The 23,761-nt window shown below is 45.7% G+C and overlaps 1 protein-coding gene across 1 annotated transcript in view; it reads right to left on the bottom strand.

The window, feature by feature from the left end:
• The window catches only part of TPD52 (tumor protein D52), a 40,435-nt gene extending 21,606 nt beyond the window's left edge, over positions 1-18,829 (bottom strand). The window contains exon 1 of the mRNA XM_039548612.1: positions 18,730-18,829. Within this exon, the coding sequence (XP_039404546.1) occupies positions 18,730-18,751 (22 nt within the window). The 5' untranslated portion in view covers positions 18,752-18,829. The remainder of the gene's footprint in view (positions 1-18,729) is intronic.
• Positions 18,830-23,761: the final 4,932 nt, after the last annotated feature.

Here is a 23,761-nt window from a genome sequence, read left to right on the forward strand (position 1 = left end):
TGCTAAGAGGCAAGATTGACAAGAGGCCTGCCAGAGAGTGTGTCTGGGGCAAAGACTTCCAGCCAGGCAGTCTTCCACCACCCCCATCTTTCCCAGGTAGATCCCAATCAGGCAGCAACAGTCAGGCTCCTCTCCCCACTCCAACAGAGTTTTATATGGCATAAGCCATTTTAAGAGCCATAAAGCTACTTAAGCATCTTAAGCCAATCTAGATTCTGTAGCATCAACTTGATCTTCAAAATCTTGCCAGTTTACAGACAAGTAAAGCCTTTCAGCACCTGATCTGAGGCCTTAAAACTGCATTAAGAGAAAAAGATATTGTGAAGCAATAAGACAGAAGCCCAAAGACTAAACAAGCCTGAAATTTGTATATTAATTCCCACACTGTGCTCTCTGCCCTTCCTTTAACAGCAGACACTTCTTTCAGTCCCCTGAGATTTGTGCATGATAAGAACGGAGCTGCACAGCTACAGCAATTCCTGAACAGCACCACTATAGGCTTCTGCAGCCCCGTTAGCAATGGTCAGCAGAATGTTGCTGAAGGGGTTAAGTATCTGCTGTCTTCTAGCAGGGTACAACTCAACACCACAATATTAACCTCAGTACTTCAGCCTCCCCCACATGCTTTCTCTGGACAAGCTCTGCTTATACAACTACATCATTCAGTAAGGTTTTTTGTACAGAAATATCTTCTCCAGAATTTTCTTTAGCCTAAGTGCTGCCTTCACTTACTCTTATTAAAACAAACAAACAAAAAACCCAAAGAAAAAACCACCACCAACAACCACCACCTCTTAGAATGATCAGTATTCTGCCAAGACATACCTCCCTGCAACACAAACACTTTCAAATGTTACAGGTGAGGATCACAGGCTGCCAGTATTGCTCTTCTCTTAAACCAAAGTCTCAGCCCACAGTATTTCAGACAGCTGACGCATGTCTTGGCGAAAGCAGCAGTTCTCTTCTCTCAATCCAATTATAAACTCAGACTAATTTCCTGAGCTCTTGTGAGGGAGTAGATCCACACTCCAGCATATTCTGCCACTAGACAAGCTGATACTACAGTAAAATACTTAACCCGTTCATATCAGACAAAATTCTCTATATTTGCACACATTCTCTACTACCTTATAAATGTTTCAGCACTTAGAAAATTAGGCAGAAATCCCTGATTTATGACAAAGTTGTGTGTCTCAAACAGTGCTCTAAGCAGTCACGTTTCCCAGCTCCAGCAGTAACAGGTAAAAAGCTTTCTGACTTATGGAAAGGGTCCAGGCCAAAGGACAGAGTAGCACCCCAGAACCAGTGATCAGAGTTTTCATTGACTTCGGAAAAGTCAGATCAAACCCTACAAACACAGAGGGGCACTTCCAAGTGAGATTAACAGAGTCAAAGCATCGCCAGGTAGATTTTAGTTATTTAGTTATTTTAGATTTAGTTATTTAGATTTAGTTATTTTACTTCAGCCACTTATCCCAGTTATGCTGCATTCTCTATAGACTCCAATCCTTCAGGCAAGAGACTGACCCTGTCAAAAATGTGAAGAAACAGTGCTGAGCTGCAGCTAGATGTTAGTTGGAAAAGATTAGGAAGAAAAGACTGCAGTGCAGAAATGGTATTGTTTCAAGCAAAGTTTTAGTATGTAACCTCACAATCTAACTAAGTTTTACTTGAGTGACTCCGATTGGAGTGACTCCCTGCCTCTCTCGTAGGACAAGTCTGTTTTTCTGCACTCTTAAAGCAAACCTCCCTCTTTTAACACAGAATCCCAGAGCCTCCATTTCTGAAAAGCAGCTCCAGAAAAGTCTGCCAGGTACCAGGTCGCAACACGAAATCGACACTGAGGTTTTAAGAACAAAGCAAATTTGATTATGCATTAAGCTGAATCACATATTGTGAGATCTAAAAAAGAATCAGCCAAAAAAGCACCATCTGTAGTCTTAGCAGTACCTTAATAATACCGACAAAATCTTCAGTGTTTGTGGTACACAGCAGCTCCCACCATGTAATTACCAAGTTCATGCCTGCATTTGGCGTGGCACAGAAATTCCATCATTTACTATAAAGGGCAGAAGTACAGAAGCAACCAAGCAGCACACAATTTGATGCAAGCAACACGGGTTTAGGGTAAGTACTTCACAAAATCCATCCTTGAAGATATTCAAAAGCTATCTGGACGTGGTCCACAGACATGGATATCAAGGACCAGTCATCTTTAATATCTTTATCAATGACACAGAGTGGCATCAACTGCACCTTCAGCAAGTTTGTAGATGACACAAAGCTGAGCTGTGCAGGTGACACATCAGAAGGACAGGATGCCATCCAGAAGACCTGGGCAAATTCAAGAAGTGGGCCCATGAGAACCTCATCAAGTTCAACAGGTCCAAGTGCAAGGTGCTGCACCCAGGTCAGGGCAGTCCCAGATACAAGTACAGGCTGGGAGAGGTCCTTGAGAGCAGCCCTGCAGAGGAGGACTTGGGTGGATAAAAAGCTGGACATGAGCCACCAGTGTGTGCTTACAGCCCAGAAGGCCAAATGCACCCTGGGCTGCATTGACAGCTGAGTGGCCAGCAGGTCAAAGGAGGTGATTCTCCACCCTTACACTGCCCTTGTGAGACACCACCTAAAGCACTGCATCCAGCTCTGGAGTTCTCAGCAAAGAAGGACATTGACCTGCTAGAGCCGGTCCAGAGAACGGCCACAAAGACGATCTCTCAATGAGGCATCCTACAAAGGCAGGCTGAGAAAATTGGGGTTGTTCAGCCTGAAGAAGACTCCAGGGAGGCCTCACTGCGGCTTTTCAGTACCTAAAGGGGACTTGAAAAAGAGGAAGAACAACTTTCTACACAGGTAGATAGTGACAGGACAAGGGGAACAGTTTCAAACTAAAAGAGGAGAAATTTACATTAGACATTAGTAAGAAATTCTTTTCTCAGAGGGTGGTGAGGCACTGGAACAGGTGACCCAGGAGTGGTAGATGCCCCATCCCTGGAAGTGTTTGAGGCCAGCTTGGATGGGCCCTGAGCAACCTGATCTAGTTAGCAGGTGGCATCCCTGCCCATGCCTGGGGGGTTGGAACTGGATGAGCTCTAAGGTCCCTTCCAACTCAAACCGTTCTGTGATATGGTCCTGGGCAACCAGCTCCAGGTGGCCCTGCCCTAACAGGGGTTGAACCTCCAGAGGTCCTTCCCACCTCAACCATTCTGTGATTAACACAATGGCTGTAATAAGTCACAGGCAGCTCCCCCAGATTCTCCAAGGATCTTCCAGGGACCTCTCTTCTTCAGGAACACAAGGGGTCCTGGCACCCTGTCTTAGGGAAGGTCTGTGGCCTGTCCTTCATCTTGTGAAGCAGATTTGTAAGTATCTACCTGCTGACAAAAAATAAAGTTCAGTTTTCTCCCACACTTTCTAAACTGAGGTATGGACAGAGACTTCACGGGAGACTTTTCACTTCCACACATCTCCGCAGTGTACAGGAGTATTATGACAGCTGACAAGCAAAGCAGAAGCCTTTGCAGCAGTAGAGACTACCTTGGTTTCTGGTAAGAGACTACAGGAAAAAGGTAGCTGACCAGTTGGGACAGATTCTGGGACGGGGAAAAAGTCTCCTGTATTTTCATAAAAGGGACAGACTTACACTTTGCTCACTAAGTGAATAAGCAAGCAACTTTTTGGGCTTGACATGTGACTCTAGACACAGAAGCAGCTCTTGGCAAGTACAAAAGCCATCTACTTCCCCCGACACCCCTTCTTCAGGAGGGAAGTGCCTCTGCAGTAGGAAGAGTTCACTCTTGTACAGAAAGAAAAAGCTGAAGTAGACAAATAAGCTACCAGTGTCACTGAGCTAAAGCTGCCTTTCAGCAGGAACCTGTCCTCCTTTTACCCTTTATCAATTGCATGAGCCCAAGAAAACTAGGCTCAAGTTAAGTCATTGAATTCCCTTCTCCAACTCCTGAATTTATTTTTCATCCATTCCAGTGGTTTCCTTTACTCCTCCAGCAACTCTCTCTAGAGCATGCTCTCAGGTTCCCCTAGCAAAGCTCCTCAGTCCAGAGGAATGCTGACACAAAAGCTTCCAAACACATGTCAGTTCATCTACAGATGTCAGCTTGCCCTTCAGTAGCACTGGGCGAGTCACTTCTGCACTCAGGGCACAGTAATTTTTAGCACAACCACACAAATTTCCTCACAAAGAGTCAGAGGACAGTAATCTCCAGGTGGGCTTCCACAAAGGATGCACACAACACCAAGAGGAGTGACATTTTTTAGAAGCACTGCTAATTTTACCACACACAGGTTACTGGTTGTATGGTTAAGGTGCACTCCTGCTGTAGCCTGGCACCTTATTCAGCTGTCCATGATAAAGATCAGCTGTTTGCTTAGCAATAATGGCAAACCACCAGTTTTTTTCCCTTCTTAGGACTTGACTAAGTAAGTTTACGATTTTGACTTCTCCTGTCAAACAAGTGTAATTGCATAAAACTTTAAGTACAATTCCTCAAACACGGCCAACTGCAAGTAGCAAGCTGTATAGAAATCCTATTAATATTTTTGCTCTTGGCTTATCTGAGAGCATACTGTGAAGTATCTGTGAAACTGTAAAACTCTGCCTAGTCAGCAGCAGCAGTGCACTAGTATGGTAAATACACAGACATATATGCCCCAGAAATGTCTCAGGTCATAAGAACCTGCTCCTGCTCCCTCTTCTTCAACCAGTCAATTTACACCTTTAAACCAGTAATGGGTTTTGCTACAAACCCTTCAGAGAACCAGGCTGACCACAAGGTACCTAAAAGCTGGCAGTAGACACCAAGCCCGTTACAGCTTTTCCAAGCAGCTAAGCCCAAAATGAAGACAAGCCCTGATTATTCATCTACATTTCTCACACTGCAGCATTTCAGTACGCCCTCCCAAACTTAAGAAAGTAAGACCTAACAAAGGAGTGTTAATGGCACACCACCAGATTGCTGGTATGAAGTACCTGTGCAGCAGTTCACTATTACTGGGAATCTCTCACTTGAAAACCCAGAGTAAGTTGTTTTGTTTTCCCTGCAGCATCAAACGAGATACATTACCTACTCCTTTATAGTCCAGCACTTTACCAGTCACCCACTCAACTGTGTGGTGCTTGAAGTGTCCTGTTCCAGATGGAGTGTGGCTGCTGCTTGCCCATACTGCTAAATTCCATATCCAGCTGGGCAGCATCAATTCCTACAGTGCTTCCAAACTGATTCAGAGCAATAGCTATCACTACTTAAAGGATCTTGGACACATCCTGCCAGGGCTGCAAATTGGACAAACTCAGGACGTCAGCTTGAATACTTCTGCACTGCTGTTAATCTCATTTAAGAGATGAGGGAGAATCCTGCAACTGTGCATGCAGCAACCAGCAGCAATTCATTAACAAACCAACTGCAATGACCAGCTTTTTTTCCTAATATAATGCAGATAATGCACCTACCTTTAGAATATTATGACCACTGAAGTTGCCATTATATTAATAAGTACTCTGAGATTTTATCCGATTGATATGTCCTTGACTGACTTTTAATGCTGCTTGAGCTGAGTAAATCCTGTTAAGAGACATTTGCCCCTACTCCAAGTCACACTAGGACAGCAAATTAAATGAAACTGTTAGCCTAGAGAGATACTGCTGTCACATAAATCAACAGACAATCATAAAACACTGATCACTCCAAAAGCTGAAGGTGGCAAAAAAAAGGGTCAAGAAAGCTTGTCCAGTGATGATTCCACAAAACGATATAAAGCTTTAAAGGACTTCCAGGTCCTAGAAAACTTGAGCATACCCACTTCCATCAGATCAGACTTTGGACAGAGATGCCACTTTTTGCTGCTGGGTGACATTACAGGCAACCTGTATTTCCTTTTTTAACAACCTACGCAGGTTCAGATCACGAAAGTACTAATCTCTCAAGATCTCCAAGCAATATTAATATATTTATGCACAATCTAGTTGTGTCCCAGTCCATTCTACAAAAAGGGAAGTTTTCCTAAATATCAGCATGCTTGGATAAGCATCCAGGTTCCTCATTTATATTTTGCAACAAAGTAAGTCAAATGAATTTAACCACTCATTTTACTGAAATATATGATAGTGAACAAAACTGGAAAGACCTATCTAATGAACACAAAGGCAGGCATTTTTCCTGATTCTGGTGCAGATGACATGATGGAAACTACAGCGGGAAGAAAGAAATGCAGGTTTGAAGGACCAAATTTTGAGGTATTTTGAGGTTCAGCTCCAAAAGAGAGGAGGGGGAGGGGAGCGGTGTTTTTTAGTTTTATGTGGTTTTGGTAGTTTGTGGTTTTTTTATGTTGGGGCTTGTGGTTGGGTAATTTTTGGTAAAGAAAGCACGCCTCCACTGATTTTAGAGAGTAGCTGCTCCAGAACTGCACTGTTCCACAAGTTGCCTCCTCCCAGTGTTTGACCTGGAACAGAACATCAGTGCGAACTCCAAGAATAAAGCTTTACACTGCTAAGTGAAGTCTAAGTTTAGCATCACTCCCTATTGCACAAGCTAATCCACCACACAGCCTGTTTCACCACTGTAAATGTCAAGCAAAAAAACACATATATTCATAGCCATTCTGAGTACTGGTCATGCTCTAGTTTAATGGATCCGTTCTGTTTAACAGATTAGTCTGGTAAACTTTTCAAACTTTATGGTTAAGGACTGCTCTAGCTGGTGCCCAGTAGGTTATTGTTACATCAGGTTTGGCACACTACAGCTCGGCCATCAGCACAAAAAAACCATTCAGAATAACTCAGAGCTTCAAGAGCTATGAATAATGCAACCCACAGTTTTTCATTCTGGTAAAAACTGTATCAGGATGTTGAAGAGGTGAAAGTCGAAACACTGCCTTGCGTACTGCTAGTCCTCAGTTGTCAATCCACAAGTGTGTCCTGTAGCAGGGAGCTGTGATACAGCATTATTACTAAGAAGCCATCACATCCCTCAGAAATGCTGCTGGCACCACCTTGCATGAAGGGCAAACAAGGCTTCTCCAGTAACATTACCTCGGAGCAGGAAAACTAGAGAAGTTACTTTATTTGACACTAGCTCTATCCTTAATTTACCAGTTTTCCCTCCTAAAAATATTTAAAAGTTTTCTCAGCTCCTCTCAACAACACACAGAGGTCTTGCTTTGACTTTTGTATCCCTCTTCTCATATTCTCGCTTTCGCAAAAGATGCTTTTGAATAGGAAAATACTCTTCATTGGGGATGGGAGTGAAGTACACTTCTGGGATTCACCAAGGTGAAGTTTTGCTCTTGAATTGTAAATAAGAAACAGAAGCATATTAAAGACTTCACACATCAGTGTGCTAAAACAGAATAAGAAGACTGTCCATTCACTCCAGTAAGGCTCTCCCTTTTGCCATTTATCCCAAAAACACTTCCTCACCACAGCAGGAAGTACTCAGCAGGTTGCTCTGCTGACTCCATTGACACTCAAGTTGTTTTCCTTCTTATACAATCTCAAAAAATCTTTCATGCCAAAAAATCTGCACAGTGACAGGCACAGAAGCCAATCGAAACCACTCAGCTTCAAAGCATCAACTCCAACAGGTTTGACTTGGTACCATTCAGAAATATGCAGAAACTAATTCTCCCTGCTCATGAACCATAGTACTCGTGTTCATCTACAATTCACACTCAAAGATAGCAAAGCAGGGTGCCCCAAATACCCTTTAAGGGTGGTGTAAACTTTCCCAGTTAAAGATTTGGTCAGTATCTGTGTTTTACCATAGAATGGTTGGGGTTGGAAGGGAGCTTTAAAGGTCATCTCGTTCCAGTTCCCCTGCTAGGGACATCTTCAACTAGATCAGGTTGCTCGGAGCCCTGTCCAATGCTTCCACTGGACTTTCCAAATGTCCAGTGGACCACCTAAAACCTCCAATATTTTGAGGAATCAGGCGTCCACCACCTCTCTGGGCAACCTGTTCCAGTGTTTCACCACCCTCAATGTAAAAAATTTCTCTATATCTAGTCTGAATCTACCCTCCTCCAGCTTAAAACCATTATCCCTTATCCTATCACAACAGGCCCTGCTAAAAAGTCTGTCCCCATCTTTTTATAAGCCCCCTTTAACTACTGAAAGGCTGCAATAAGATTTCCCTGAAGCCTTCTTTTCTCCAGGCTGAACAACCTCATCTCTCTCAGCCTTTCCTCATACAATAGGTGTTCCATCCCTCCAATGATTTTCATGGCTCTCCTTTGAACCTGCTTCAACAGGCCCAAGTTTTTCCTGTTCTAGGGACCACAGAACGGGACACAATACTCCAGGTGGGATCCCATGAGATCCAAGAAGATCCCTGACCTGTTGGCCACTATTGCTTTTGATGAGGACCAGGATGTGTTACCGCTTTCTGGGCTGCAAGTGCGCACTGTTGACCCACGTCCAGCTTTTCATCCACCAGCACCAGTCTAAGTCCTTCTCTACAGGGCTGCTCTCAATCCCTTCATTCCCCCAGCCTGTACTGACACTGCAGGTTGCCTTAACCCAGAATAATTTATGGGAACAAATTACACACTTAAGAGTGTGAACAACTTGCAGCTCAGAAGTTGGTGTTTTAAGCAATGCACCAAGAGGGGTGTATTAGAAGGGGTGCAGAAGGCTCACCTACCATTGCAGCTGTGCTCTGAGAGCACCAGCCACCTTTCCTGTAGGATTGCTGGACTGTTAAAACCAAGTCCTCAAAACCACATTTGAACATGAACAAGTACCCCCATACATACACCATAAAAACCATGCAACTCCTGCGTCTTTACAGAAGTGCTCTGTATTGTCCAACCAACCCAATCAGTGGGCAGTTGGTGCAGCCCTGCACCAACATACAATACATGCAGCCCTGCACACCTGCAGTACATGCAGCAGCTCTCTGGTACTTGTTAGGTGCCTGGTGAGCTGCTGGCTTTTTCCTCCTTTGATATTAAACATAGTTAAACAAGTTTATATCGAACAGCAGCACCAATTGCTGGAACTCAGTAATCAAGAATGCACTTGCAGTAGACTGATTTCTTTGGAAAAAGTCAACTGTTGGAGACACCACAGTCCAAAACCGAATTCTTCCCCCTACAATATTTAGAGATTCCTCCAGAAAACCAAAAACAACTAAGTTGACTGAGTATTTAAAGATTAACCTGAAGGACAGGAAAGCAAGATTTGTTTGCATCTAAAAACCAAGGCTATATTCAAAAAGAGACATTCAGCCACTGAATTTTACTTTTCCAAAGAAGTGTACTACTACCTGCTTAGTGTTCACACTAGTTCTGCTACATAAAGTGTTAATGAGATCAATGTACAAAGCTCAAGTAGCAGTTGACAAAGTACAGACAGGTGTCTCTGTTGTACCTCAGCATTTACTAGAAGTGCACTAAGAAATTCAAATGTATTTCAGGGAAGGCTAGTATTTAAGACTGATTGCTATAAACAGTTATTTAAATGGTAGCAGCGACTGTTTATTCCTTCATCAGAATTTTCAGACAAGGAGATTTAGAGTGGGTGTCTAAAACACACCTTTACTGCAGTTAAGGACTGCTTTATTGGAGAAAATAACAGTAATATTTCAGAGTCTTCCCCTCCTTCCAAATTACTGCACTTAAATCACATGACAGTAGCAGTCAGCTAGAAGTGCAGTAGAGCTTTTGGCACTTAAACTACATAAACAACTTCTATGACACACAGGATCCCCCCAACACATCCTAATCTGGTTTTGGGATACATCCCCCCAGCCCAAGCTTGGGGCTGAGGTCCCCACACACCCTGGACCAGGAGCTGGTGTGAAAAGATAGTGTGCAGGGATCCAACTATGGCCTGAGACCTGGAAGAAGTAGGGAGCCAGACCCACTATGTGCTCAGTCTTGCTCAACAAGATCAGGGATGAACACCTGCTTGGCAAGCAGCAGGACAACACCATTTCAGACAATGGCAAGCTGGGGTTGTGGCCTTCTCCAGACAGTTCTCTTTGGGGTCCTCTGCAGGAGGTTCTGTTCCCTGTTCCTTCAAGTGTCTGCAGAGGTGGTGACAGGCCACATGGCAATGCTCTGAACACAGCAGGTGGACCCACCCCTTTCTTGAGGGCCCATACAGACATACTTGGGATACCAGAGCTGCAGAGCGCCTGAAGAGTCTGCCCAGGCAGCAGACACAAAGGCTTGTCACAACTCAGAGCACAAGAAGGTAAAACATAACTCCCACACAGGCACCAGAGAAGTCTTAAGAGAAAGACCAGAAGTCATTTCAGGTCTTTCCTTTTGCTCAAGAACAAACTCCGTGTTAAAAAAACAGTTTTGGAGCACAACACTGCAAATAGCTTGTTGAGGAGATGAAACAGAGCATGAATGGTGCTTTTCAGAGCTCATAGCTCCAAGCAAAGCACACTGCAGTAAAACAGCCTGTTTTCCTTCTGCCAAGACTGTGACATCTGGCAACAGGAAAGTCAATATTTAAAGCAGGCTCCATTCCTACCCCATGCCTAGTCTGGTACTACTTCTGATGCTCCTCATCCCTGAATGCACGTCAGCTGCTCAGCAAAACCTCTTCAGGGACTGCCTGGCGCAGATTTTTTTGGTGCTATGGAAACAGCCTGCACAGCGGCGTGTGATCCGCTCACGCACACCGAGGCCTGTCTGTGTGCAGGCACAGAACTAACCTCTGCCAGCAGTCATCAAAGCACACCGAGCAGTCAGCAAGTCAAAAACAGTGATTGATCTGGGGGCTTTCTGCTCTGCCTTCAGCCTGCTTCTCAAGACTCCTCAGATGTAGGCAAAACACTTTTGAGATGTGCTGAAGGGACTTCTCTTCTGCAGAACAATACAGACACTAGAGAGAAAGGTGCACTCCAGCCAGTGTGAGCTGTGCCCATTTCATAACCCTGACCCTTCTTTTGAGTAGGAAGTACTGGTTCCCACTTAAAGGACAGCTTCTTTAAAGTTGCTTATAGGCAAGTCCTTGCACAGTTCCATTCCCAGGAACCTGTGTGAGGAAAAGCAAGGGACACATCAGGACTCTGATACACTCTGCAGAGACTACAAGGTATCAGAAGATGCAAGTTCAGTGAAATTGCCTTCTTCAAAGGCAGCCCGTCCTGGCAGCAGCTGCAAATGTCCAATACTGTATGTTATTCCCAGGGACTGGATTGTTGTAGAACACTGCAATGAACATCAGAGATGACTCGAGTGGAAGCAGAAGGGGAGTTTCTTTCAAATTCTGCTATCCTGATCAAATTAACCAAGACTTTCTAATGTCATGATGTGATACACATTTAGGCAGAGAAAAAACAGAGAGATAAGTAGGATCACTTCTTGCTCATCTTGGGACCCCTGCTAATAGTTTAATTAGAGTACTTTAGGCAAAAAGTAAACAACACCAAACAGACACAAGCAACATTCCCAATGCTACACAGCTTTGCCAGCCTAAAGAGCAGTTAAGAAACATTACTTACACAGCTTTGTTTTCAACCTTTTTCAGGCTTTTCTTATGAACCAACATCACTGCCAAGCATGGGCTCTAATCCTAGCAAAGCACAGGAGGAGCACCTGTCTGAAAACACCAACTCCAGCCCAGGTCACCTCCCTTGGCACATCTTTTCATCTCTATCCAAGGGTTAGGGGGTTCTGATGAAGCGCCACTTCCCTCTAGCTGCTAGACAAGGGAAAGCAAAACAGGAAAAATACCTGCTGTTCTGCCTCTGCTTGCCTCACCCACCACCCCAAGCAAGCTGCAGGTGCTCCCCAGCCTCTTTGTTACTCCACAGTACAACACTGCCATTGCTAGTGACAGGACATAAGCTTTGAGCCGAGCTTGCAAGGCCTCAGGACTAGAGACTTGTCAGGCTTGCTCTGTCTCAACCCTTCTTGATTCGCCTGCAGCTTTGTTTTACTTGGCCTGTCTCAGAGCAGAGACACAGGGTGTGAGAATACAGGCATGGTACAAGTAAGAGGGCACAGGGCTGACAATGGAGATCCCACAGCTGTAAGAAAGTCACCAGTGGAGATGTGCAATTGGACAAAACTATCTTATAACATAGATAACAGAGAGCAAAGGAATAATATCTAACATATATAAAAGGCACTTTATATAATAGATTTGGATGTAACATGGAGCTTGCAAAGCAATGAAAGAAAGATCTGTAAAAACTAAACAGAACAGAAGGATTCCAGTGGATCCCACAGTGAGGAAGAAACCACCAATATCCTACGCCTCCCAGAAAAGGAGTCACAATATGACAACTTGCTCTAATACGCCTGCCACCACCAAAATGATACTAACAGCCCCAGAAGCCAGGGGAAGGATGAGTAAGACACCAAGAAAAAGGTATAGAAACTAAGTTTGTATGTTACCTTTATTATTACTAAAGCTTCATCTGCATAATAGTCTTTCTAAACTAATTCTTTAATTAGATTGTTAACGTTTCAATTACACAATAAACAGGTTTTCTTTCCATGTACTCACACAAAGTGTGCTTCCTCTTTATCTATGAAGTTTTCAAGCACAGCACACATTTGTTGTTCTGCTGGGAGGCTACCAGCAGGAGAGGGGCAGTTCAGAAGCCTGTCACTCCAAACCACATGTGGCACAGCACATTCCTATAGACCTCAGTTCTAGAGAAAAGGGAGCATTCCAGGCTTGGCCAAGGCAGCATCTGCTGGGCCACTCCACTGTCAGTCAGCATCCAAGGACACTTATTGCTCTCATACTCTGGAATAGAGAAGTCAGCTTGCAAAACAGGAAAGCTGCCTCTTTCAGTGACAGTATTCACACCACAACAGAACTGCTGCTTTCCCTCTAGATAGCATCAATCCACCCCTTTCTGCTCAGGAGCAAGTAACAGCACAATGAGCATTTTTCCACGCACCAGCATTTGCTGGCAGACAGTGCTGTGCTGCTCCCCCCACCACACCCCCGGACAAGTGGCTGCAGACTCATGCAGCTGACTGCCACCACTTGTACTTGCACTAGCAGAAAATCCATACAGCCATCTACACCTCTGCCAGAAATAAGTGTTTTCATAGCAGGGCAAGGATGCTCCAGACCAGTTAGCCTGGCTCATGGTATCATCCTGCCAAATGGCCAAAGCCAACACACAGCTACATATTCTTTCACTTCTGCTCCTTTAACCAGAGGAAGAGGAGGAAGATGAGTAAGAAGAAATGGCAGGAGTGACACCGAACCTTCAGGAGAGATCCAGATTAGAAAGTTCTGGGTAGCTGGTCTGTTACTGCAGCCCTTTTCAAAAGAGAAGGCTTTCAGCAGAAAGCCTGTCTTCTAACACAAGGTTTTTGAGTGAAGGTTCCAAATCGCTCTGGCTAACACACCCAAATATGAGCAATTTTGAAGACAGTCACTACATTTAACAGGAGAGAAAGCTGTCCCTCTGGAGACTTAAATTGAAGCTGACACAAAGTGACAGTGTTGGCTGAACAAGAGCATTTCAATTTAGTACTTAATCTCACTTAATGCTTGCTTTCCCTTTTAGTCACCCTTTGTTTGACATTTTTCTGCTTACTCACTGCAGGATATCCAAAGAACAAGGGTAAACACCTCCCTTCCTCCACACAGCAAATCTCAAATCAGAAGTGCCCATATTACAAAGACTCCAGTGGAGGCAACAGCAGGGTCATCATCCTCCTACCTGGAGGTGAGCATCTCGTAAAAGCACAAAAACCCCACACTCACCAGGTGTCTGCTGCACAGGTCTCAGCAAATGACACTGCTGCTCTCTCCTATTAAACTAAGAAGGGAGGAGTTTGGGTTATTTTCTTTTGAAAATTGCTCAAGAAAACATTGGCTTTCAAGAAGACTCCCTGCACTGTGTCTGCTGCCATGGAAACATCACTTTTTGAAGAGATACAGCACATAACCTCCCTTACCTGCAGCAATGTCCAGCACCCTCAGGAATCAGCAATCCACAAACAGCTCCCTGATTTTACACAGAAACTCTAGTCCCTCATCCTCCTGCAAGACTTCTCGGTACCAGCTGAGGGACTCCCTGCCAATAAAAACTGCCAGGACACCTTCCTGTTAAAGAAGCAAATAGTTGTGAAGAAAGAGGACAAAGCCTCCCCAGCCTTTACAACACTCAGGTCAGCCAAAGCAGCTTTTGGGATGTCCTCACCCAGCAGGGTCAGTGCATGGCAGAAAGCATCAGAAGCCCCAACACTCACTTCCTTCATCACCCAGCTCCTTCTGGGACTACACTAACAGCTGGCTCACAAAGCAGAGGTTGTTAGTCAAAGGCTGCTGTATTCAGCAGCTGTAGAAGACAAGGGGAAAAAATGTACATACAAGATAGACAGGAGCATGAATAGAGATACGAATGAGATAAAAATGAATAGAGATAACATTCCCAAGGCAGAGTAGTGCACTATGTGGTTACTGACAGCCCCTGCAGATGGAAGGGGCTGTGCTCTGCAGCCTCCAGGCACAGCTCACAGCAGCTCAATAGCACTCGTGCCCAGGCCAGGAGAGGTGTTAACATATGGCAGCCAACTGTCAGCCATGAAAACCAGCTGTTCCCACTTTACCCACAAAGCACCCAGATCAAGCAGAGCAAGGTGCTTGCTCAGCCTGCACCAGCACAGTCTCACACCAAAGCCAAGGTGCGGTGCTTTATTTCAGGCCAGCAACGTCAGCCTGAGCCTCCAAGGCCTCCCATTGCTTTGGAGGGCATTTGCAGTGGGAGAAAGAGGAACCCATGGGCTGCTTCTAAGTATGGGAAACTGGACCAAAAAGGAATTGCATCAGTTTCATGTCGGATTTTAAAAGCCCCGAGCAGTTACAGCTTGGCCTCATTGGAGGATCAAAGAACATAGATCCTTAGCTAAGCTTTCCCTGCGCCAAAATGTCCGAGAGCAGACCTTACTCTGGCTGAGTGAAAGACTGTACTGCCTGCTTGTGACAGTGTTCATTGTAGGGAACAGGGATAAACATCCATGCATACCAGAAGCCACAGATTCCTTCCACAGTTGGGCCACTGGGCTGGCCCCCTCCTCCATATCCTACTGAAGTGGGTGTGAGCAAGAATGAAGAGTTCAAGTTACCCTTCAATGCTCACGCACTGCAGGAAGGCAGAACAGCTGACACTGCTCCAGCCTCCAGCTGCCCACCCAACAGTTGTGCATCAGCTGCTCCAGCATCCCTCCAACACAGCGCACAGATCCCCCACATTTCCATACCTCATTCATGCACTGGCTTAGAGAGGAGGACAGCAACACCATCAAATAACTCACGTTATGCCACCCCATCAAGTCAGGACCCTCAGCCTGAGTCAGAACAAGATTTCAACCCCCCCAATACAGTTTTTCATGCAAAAGAAATGAGGGCATGCTGCTGTTCAAGGGACCTACTCGTGTAAGTCTTCTGATATTTTTGTCATCTTCAAGTCACCATTACAGACACTCAGCTCAGTGAAATCATTCTTCCTTTGCAGTTCCCACAACAGCTGTCCACTTGTATTTACTTACAAGTGTTTGATTTCACAATTGCACATTAAGTGAAAAAAAAAAAATCATACCTACAGTACTGCAAGTACCTAGTGATAAGAAAACAAATAAAGCAGTAGGAAAAGGTGCAGCTTTGTCCAATGGGACATGGGGGAAATGTTATGCTACTGCCAGCAACAAGTTCTTTCTGCACAAAAAAATAACATTAAAGTCCATTCTGTCAGCCCCAAAAGTGCAAGTCAAGGCTCTAGGAAAAGAAAGGATTACATAGTCTCTCAAGAAATCACATGTAGTGTTTTGGGACTCCTTTTAAGTACCACAAAAGCCTGAAGATTTTGAAAGACACCAGGTTACATAAGTGAAGCGTTGCTGAAGCATAAGAGGAACCCCTGAACACAACATCAGAGATGGATCATTACTATATAACTGTGCTGTGGTGCATGTGTTCGTGAGACTGCTCACTGGCACAATCCACTGTAGGGGCAGCTTCATCCATATTCTTCTACTGGTAAACTGTATGAGCACTAACAGTAACAGTGGCAAGCCAGAGAGAGACTCTTTTTGCAAGCATAATCAGGTGTAGTTGTGGTTTCACTTTTTTTGGGGGGGAGGGGGGAGGGGAGTAGGGAGGCAGAGGGGACAGCAGCATCTTTGTGAAAGCACAACTGCAGTTATTAATCTATTCAGCAACTAAGTCCATACAGTGAATCAGATTTTTGTTCATGACAAGTTAAAGCAAAGCAACAGAACAAGGGACTCCTCATCTCAGGATAATATTATATCCATTTGGCTTGAGCCAACACTACTGCTTTGGCACCTGTAATCACAGAGCAAGAGGCTCCGAGCCTTTGGAGTGCACCGAGAATCACACGGAGCCACAGAGCCAGTCCAAATATCCCTTTGCTGAAAACGAAGACATTTCAAGTGAAAAGTTGCTCAGTGGTTCTGATCCTGCTAGTGGTAGGCTAGGAACAACTTTTTAAGGACTGCTGCCAAACCTGACTGCTCAAGAGAGGAGAGACTTCAGCACATTCTACACCTGGAACATTAGCCTTGTCCAGTTTGGCTGCAGTCTTAACCATAATCCAGATTTTCTTCCTACCTCCTAACTTTTGCTGTCTGAGAAAGCTGTCATCGTAACAACAGAATGTGCAACCTCTGACTTGCAATTTTAAGCAACTTAATTTCTGATTAAAAGAGGCAATCCAAGCCAGCCCCAGAGACAGGACCTGGCAGCCTGGACTTTAACCACATACATTGGCTTTAGTGAGTAATAATATTGTATCATCGAGCAGAGTTGCCAATGCAAGCACTCCAGTTTGCCAAGGAAAGTGGTCTTTGAAGTCTAATTGGCAAGGTATTAGAAGCCATTAATTAACTGGCACAAGTATGTTGACTATTCTAGATTTTCCCATTGTACCTGCAGATCTCCCCCTCAGCATGAACAGAAAACAGCATAATCACTCCAAAAAGAAGGCAGAGGAAGAAGGTGTTGCACCATGTTTGCTCTGTAACAGTCCCTTACATCACACTAGGTACACTATTCCGATAAACATCCTGAGGTGCAATACCCTCTTTGTAGGAAGCCATTTATAACAGAAGTGAGTAAAATAACAAAACAAACCTCTAGTAAGTGTCAGGACTGTCACTACAGTTTTTCAAAAGATCATGTTATTTTACCCTCCTTTTCCATCAGAAGTTGTTCAAGACCCTGCAGTTGCAATAAGGACCTTTGCTTTCTTATAGAAAAGCCTCAAGAACTTTGGGACAAATATTGACATCAGTTTTAATGCTCCTGCAGTTGGAATTAAAATTCTGATCGGACTGACAGTTGTGCTATTTTCTGGCACAATACTGTTTGTTAGTACCCAAAAACAGGGTTTGGTGGTTGTTTTCTTTCCTTTTTTTTTGTCGTTGATTGGCTTGGTTTTTTTTTTTTTTATTTAATAGACACAGGACTTCAAAATGGTTGAAGGAAACTCCCTGAGGAGGTTCAGCCCCTCACCAGATTATACCTTCTGGTCAGGCAAAGATGCCTTGACCTTTTCTCTAGGTACAGAGAAACTCAGAAGTCATTGTTAATTGTACGAGTATACTATACAAGTCTCGAAACACTTAACTGTGTGTTTTGGCTGTGTGTAACTGGGAGCAAATCAAGGCTGGTGCCCAGACCAGCTCACCTGGCAGAGCACAGAGCTTGACCGTGGAAGAGTCAGGGGTACATTCCCAGAAGCTCGAGCCCCTCCAACACTCCAGCCGCCACAACTGCATGCTTCCTGCCATCCCCAGCATGACAAGCAGGAAAACCCTGAATGAAATCAGCCCAAGGGCACAGACACAGAGCTAACCAAGCAGCCCTGCCAGCTTACTGCAGGTAACTTAGTGACCCCAGCCTGCCCTACTTCGTCTAGTGGAAAGCAGCTGGCGTGTAGTTCAGTACCACACCATATAAAAGGCTCCAACTGATCTATGAATGGGTTAGATAAATCTAATATACCTCTGCGGGATAAGCTTATACAGCAAGAGAACGTGCTTTGCCTGCCTTCGGGTCAGTTTTCATCAGAGCACCAACTGCTCTCTTTGGCAAGCAGTCCCAAGGTTTTTGGTTTTCAATAAACCATAAAGTTTTAGGAAGAGTGTTGCAACCATGGCAGGTAGGACAACAGTCTTCCCAGGCAAAATGCACACCAGTGAAGCGCCACAGAGGCGCCAGCCCTGCTGCCGCTCAGGGGCCGAGACGCAGCTGCCCAAACGGAGCTGCCAGCTGCGGGGCAACCCTGGGCTGGAGAGAATTAAAAGGGAACAAACCCTGCGAACAGCGCTGGTCAATCAAAAGTTGCACACTCGTAAAATGGAAGAGCTTTACTTTTACCGCAGGGCGCAAGCAGAAAGTTTATTCTGCCCACGAAGCGCCGCGGGAAGGCCGGGATGCGCTGCCCGTGCATCCGCGCCTGGGGGGCCCGGCAGCCGCCCCGTGCTCCGCCGCCCGGCCCCGGTTCCGCCTTTCCCGAGCCGACGGCCGGCGCAGCCTTGCCCAGGCCGGGGCGAGCCTCTTCCGCACCGCCCCGACCCCCAGCGCTGCCCGGCCCGGCAGGGCAGGGCAGGGCAGGGCTGGGCTGGGCTGGGCTGGGCAGGGCAGGTCCGGGCCGAGCAGCCACGGGCTGCGAGAGCCACCGCCGTCCCCGCCGCACCAGCGCCAACGCCAGCACCGCCACCCGCCCGAGGCGCAGCGGCAGCGCCCACCCCCCGCTCTACCTTGGTCCCTCGGGGGCTCCATGGCGGCCCCGCGCCCGTCCCGGTGCCCGTCGCGGCTGCCCCGGCTCGGCTCGGCTCGGCTCGGCTCGGCTCGGCTCGACGCCCGCCCCCGCCGGCGCCTGGCTGGCAGCGGAGGCGCCGCCCGTGCCCGCGGGGCGGGGCCGCCGCCCGTCACTCAGCGGCGCGTCCCGCCCAGGTGAGCGAGCACCGCGGCCCCGGCCCGCCCCGGCCCGCGCAGGTGAGCAGCCCCCGAGCCTGCCCCTCGGTCAGCCCCTCACCGCCTGTATCCTGGCTCCAGGGCAGCGCCAGGGTCTGCAGTGCTGCTGCACCTCGGAGCTGCGTGCCCCAGGCCGGTGCTGCCTTGTGCTGGCTGACACGTCCTGGCACCGGCTCGGTGCGGAGACGCACAACCAACCTACTGCCCGCAGCTGGTGCGACGGGCAGGAGGAAGCTACCACCGAAGAGATCCAGCTCACAGAATCAGTTAGGTTGGAAAAGACCTCTGAGATCATCCAGTCCAACCTATGACGAAACACCAGCTTGTCAACTAGACCATAGCACTAAGTGCCAAATCCCGTCTTTACTTAAACACCCGCAGGGACGCTGACTCCGCCACCTCCCTGGGCAGCCCATTCTCATGTCTAATCACCATTTCAGCGAAAAAGTTCTTCCTAATGTCCAACCTAAACCACCCTTAGCAGAGCTTAAGACTGTCTTCTCTTGTCCTGTTACTGGTTGCCTGGGACAAGAGGCAGATCTCCACCTGGCTACAACTTCCTTTCAGGTAGTTGTAGAGAGTGATCAGATCACCCCTGAGCCTCCCTTTCTCCAGGCTAAACAACCCTAGTTTCTTCAGCCACCCCTCACAAGACTTGTGCTCCAGACCCTTCACCACCTTGTGTCCTTCTCTGGACATGCTCCAACACCTTTGTGCTGCTGTGGAATCTTCTTTCTGTTTGTATATCGAAATATACCCACCCACACAAATTGTACTGCATTTCAGAAGTTAAACTGTGATTTTATATTCACTTTAGAGATTGCCCTGCAAGACTCATCAGCATTTCCACCAGGCAAGCTGGTCGTGGCTGCTTTAAACAGACTTCAGCAGCTGAAAAGAAAACCAACAACCGTCCTGGCTGCAATCCTAGCTGCAATCATACCTCTTTCTATGAAAATATCATTAAGTGCAGAGAAGTTTTCATTATGCACTTTGATCAGCAGGCTGCCTTACCGAGAGTATTAAGCTACCAAATAGATCCTTTGCTTCACCCTTTTCAAATCCCTGGTCTTGACATCTATGGATTTGATTGTTTGAAAAGATCAATGTTTGTGCAGAATGGGTGGCAAGGCCTCCATGGCAGGGCTGTGTGAATAGCCAAATTGTTCCCAGTGTTCAGCATGCATGGTCACATGCTAAAGCAGAGCACAATAGAGAGTCATGAGGTGCCAACTCAGGATGTCCTTGCTTTGGATAACAAAGAGCAGCAGCAAATCCAGGTAGTTTTTCAATCTACAAGGCAGCTGAGGAACGTGAGCTTTTGCTAGGATAAGGGAAAGTGAGTTTATAGGATATGCATACTTGCAGCAGGAGGTTGTTAGAGTGGTATCATAAAAATAGGAAGTCAATCACAATATATCCCTCAATGTTTATATTTTTCCCCAAATATATGACTCTCAACACAAACTCATCATGTTTTATGACTGTTTCAAAAAGTAAATTCAAATAGATATTTGAAAGGGTACAACTGCTTTTATTTTTTAAAAAAATAGATTTTTTTCCCCACAGTACTCCACTTGAAGTCCCAAGCTTTCCCACTGACCAGCTGATATGCGATCCATCATCTGTAATCACAGTGGAAGAATATCAGTAGCAATAAAATTTGCCCTCCTTTGCAGGTACTTTTCACTAGCAGCAGCCCTGGGGGCTCTTAAATGCCTGTCAAGAACCAACTTGCAGGGCAGTGAAGCTGTCAGCATCTCACTGCCTCTTGCAGGGGAAGGGATATTTCACTAGCACATCCGAAAAAGCAAGAGATAGCCGTCAGGAAAGGACTACTACCTGTACAGCTGATTCAGTACCCTCTGCTAGCGACACTGCCACCAGCCCACCTGAGTCTGAGTGGAGCGGAGCACTGCTGATTCGCTGACCCACACAGCTGGGGAATGCTCTGTTCAATGCAAGTGTAGCCTGAATGCACAGTCTTGCTCCCAGTTTGCTGAACTCAGTGTCTAAGCTTAGAAATCCCCCCTTCCCAGGCCTGCTAGGATACTCTGCTGTTCAATTTCCCTAGCAGCTGTGGCCCTCTCAAAGTAGTAATGGGCCTACATGTGATATTAGATCCCAACCATGTCCCTAGATGTCCTGCCCAGAAAAATTTTAGATGTGAGACGGTCAAAACCCCCCATTTCCAAATACAATGATGTATTGCCTTTTCACACATTGCCCTGATTAGCAACAAGATGGAATTGTTGTAACAAGCATCTGTTACTCAAACCAAAGCCTGTTAAATGTTGAATATTGCCTACGGGCTCCAATTATAATCACAGAACATAAACACATTAACTGAGAAGAAAAGACTGAATTTGTCCTGAAGGTCCTGCTGTGTCTATGAAAAAGGACAGAAGTGTAGGACAATGGGACTAGGAGTATACTGAGCTCAGTGCCTGTGACTTCTTGTTTCCTCTGATCAGTTATAAAAATAAAAACAAACACGTACCTGTATAGCAGCCTGGTCTAGTGGAAGGTACCCTTGTCCATTGCAGGGGGGGTGGAACTAGACGGTCTTTAAGGTCCCTTCCAACCCAAGCCATTCTATGATTCTATAGAAGGCAAGCCTATTAGAACTTTGAACCACCTAAATACAGGACTTGAAAATACTTTGTCCTGAGTGGTACTGGGCCTGTCCTGTGCAAGGGTTGTTTATTGCCAGGGAATACAAGCAGAGCAGCAAACACAGAAGCACCTCACATTATGGCTGTGTGCCAAATTTCATTTCCCACTCACAACCCTGGAGCCTTCCCAGCGCTCTGCCGTATTGATAGGCTTGGTCTCCCGCTGTGGAGTCAGAGCCCAGTTTTAAAATACATTCCCCCTAGATCAGCTGTTTATTGAAAATAACTGGCAAGGCAGTCAGAAGTGAACATAAGCCAAGGTTTCAGAGAATTAATACTGTCAAGGTCATTGAAGAATATATGCTTAAGAGTACCAATTCATTTGCGGTTTTTTTTCAAAATGCAGCAGAAGAGCACCATTGGCTTGGCTTCTTTCAGGAGCCTAGAATGATTTTGTTGAGCTAAACCTCAGTTCAATTACCTCTTCTAGGCAGAGAATTAAGCTCTTAGCTCCCATAAACCTGTCCCAGGCTCAGGGGGAAGCACTCTGCCACAGGTTAGGATCAGTTTCAGAAATGGAAATGGTTCCAGTGCATATAAAAAAAGTTCACAAAAGAGTGTGATACTCAATTTTAGTGAGAGAAGAGCCTTGTTGCTCAGTTGTGTTCGTCTAAGCACATTTATAAATATTCAGTGTGATGTAGCTAAGCACAGAGGGTTTTTTCTTCCCCACACAACAGCCCTGAGGGCAGAGTGGAATGCACACTGTTCTCTGGCTCACCTCATACCCCCTTCCTCATAACCTCTGGCTTGGGCACTCTTGCAACATGTAAAAAATCAGAACTCCTTTAGCAGAAGACACATATGTGTTCTGAACCACCAGAAAAGCAGGTAAATAAAAACTGTAATGAACCTATATTTACCATATGCCAAGTGAATATCACTGGGATATTAGTGAAAGGAAAACAGACAAGTAAGCACACTCCCTCCCTCTGTGTTATTGTCTGATGCACCAAACATAACCCAGAAAGCATGTACTGTATCAAAGTCCTGGCAGCCAAAGAGGTACATACATTGGATCAGAAATGGTATGCAATATGTCCCACCTGAGGAAGCATTAAAAGTCCCTAAAATCAGATCTGCCTATGCCAAATTAACAGTACCATCAAAAAGAGACACTGAACATGTAAGAACCTTTTTAGGCCAGCATCAGCTGACTCACAAGTCAACGAGTTTGTAGTTTTGACTCATTTATTTCTTGCTAAAACTCTTTTGTGGAAATAAATCCTTCACACCTCTTAGTGTCTATAGGTCAAGGTCATACCTGGGTAGCCACTGGGATAGATAAGCAGATGCCTAGTGGAGTTCTAAAATTCCATGGGCTCCCACCTCACCACAAGCAAAGTGCAGCATGTTGCTGAAAATATCTGTGGATGCCTTCCCACCTCTTTAAATGACTGAGTGTCTCCAAGCCCAAGGCCACTTTTGAAACCAATCCTGAACTGGTTAAATGCTGAACACCCTGCAGTTCTAAGCATTTGAGTGAGAATACATTAAGGATAGGATTGTTGGAGATGCCTCCAAAAGAACTTGGAGGTCTTCAGCTGAGTAGACCACCATAGAGAAGCCTCCATGAGCATTCCACAGTGGTCAGCTAGCTGTGAGACTGTTATTTGTCCAGTGCCAAATCCCAAAATCCTTATAGGAACTAAACCTTCCATCAAGGACCAAACTTCAACTGCCTGCATGAGCTTGTTGCCTGTAACTAATCTGAGTGGGTGCATACAAAAGACTGTTAGCTGGGAGTTTGTGCCTCCCACCTATAGCAGCTTTTGACAGCCACTGTGTACAGATGCTGGTAAATGTGGATAAAAGGACTTGGGGTGGGACGTAAAAATTTTGAATAAATAAGTAAGTAAATATATAATTCAAATCCCTTGTTAAATCTGCTACAGAGGCACTAGAGGGAGGGCTAGAGCACCTCATGAGTTCGGAATTTGCCGGTCTCGGTTATTTCATTATTTCCCAATGAAGGAAGAGTACCTACGTGCTTATTCTAATTAAGTCACCCAAATCTCCTAACACATCTTATTTTGCATGAGATACAAGAAATTGAGCATAGATGTGCACACAGATGCATGAATGCTGTAAATGTATATCTCTGAATACCTTAAATTTCTCTTTCCCCCCTCTCCCCACC

This window comes from Corvus cornix, chromosome 2, assembly GCF_000738735.6.
Source record: "Corvus cornix cornix isolate S_Up_H32 chromosome 2, ASM73873v5, whole genome shotgun sequence".
Lineage (NCBI taxonomy): Eukaryota > Metazoa > Chordata > Aves > Passeriformes > Corvidae > Corvus > Corvus cornix.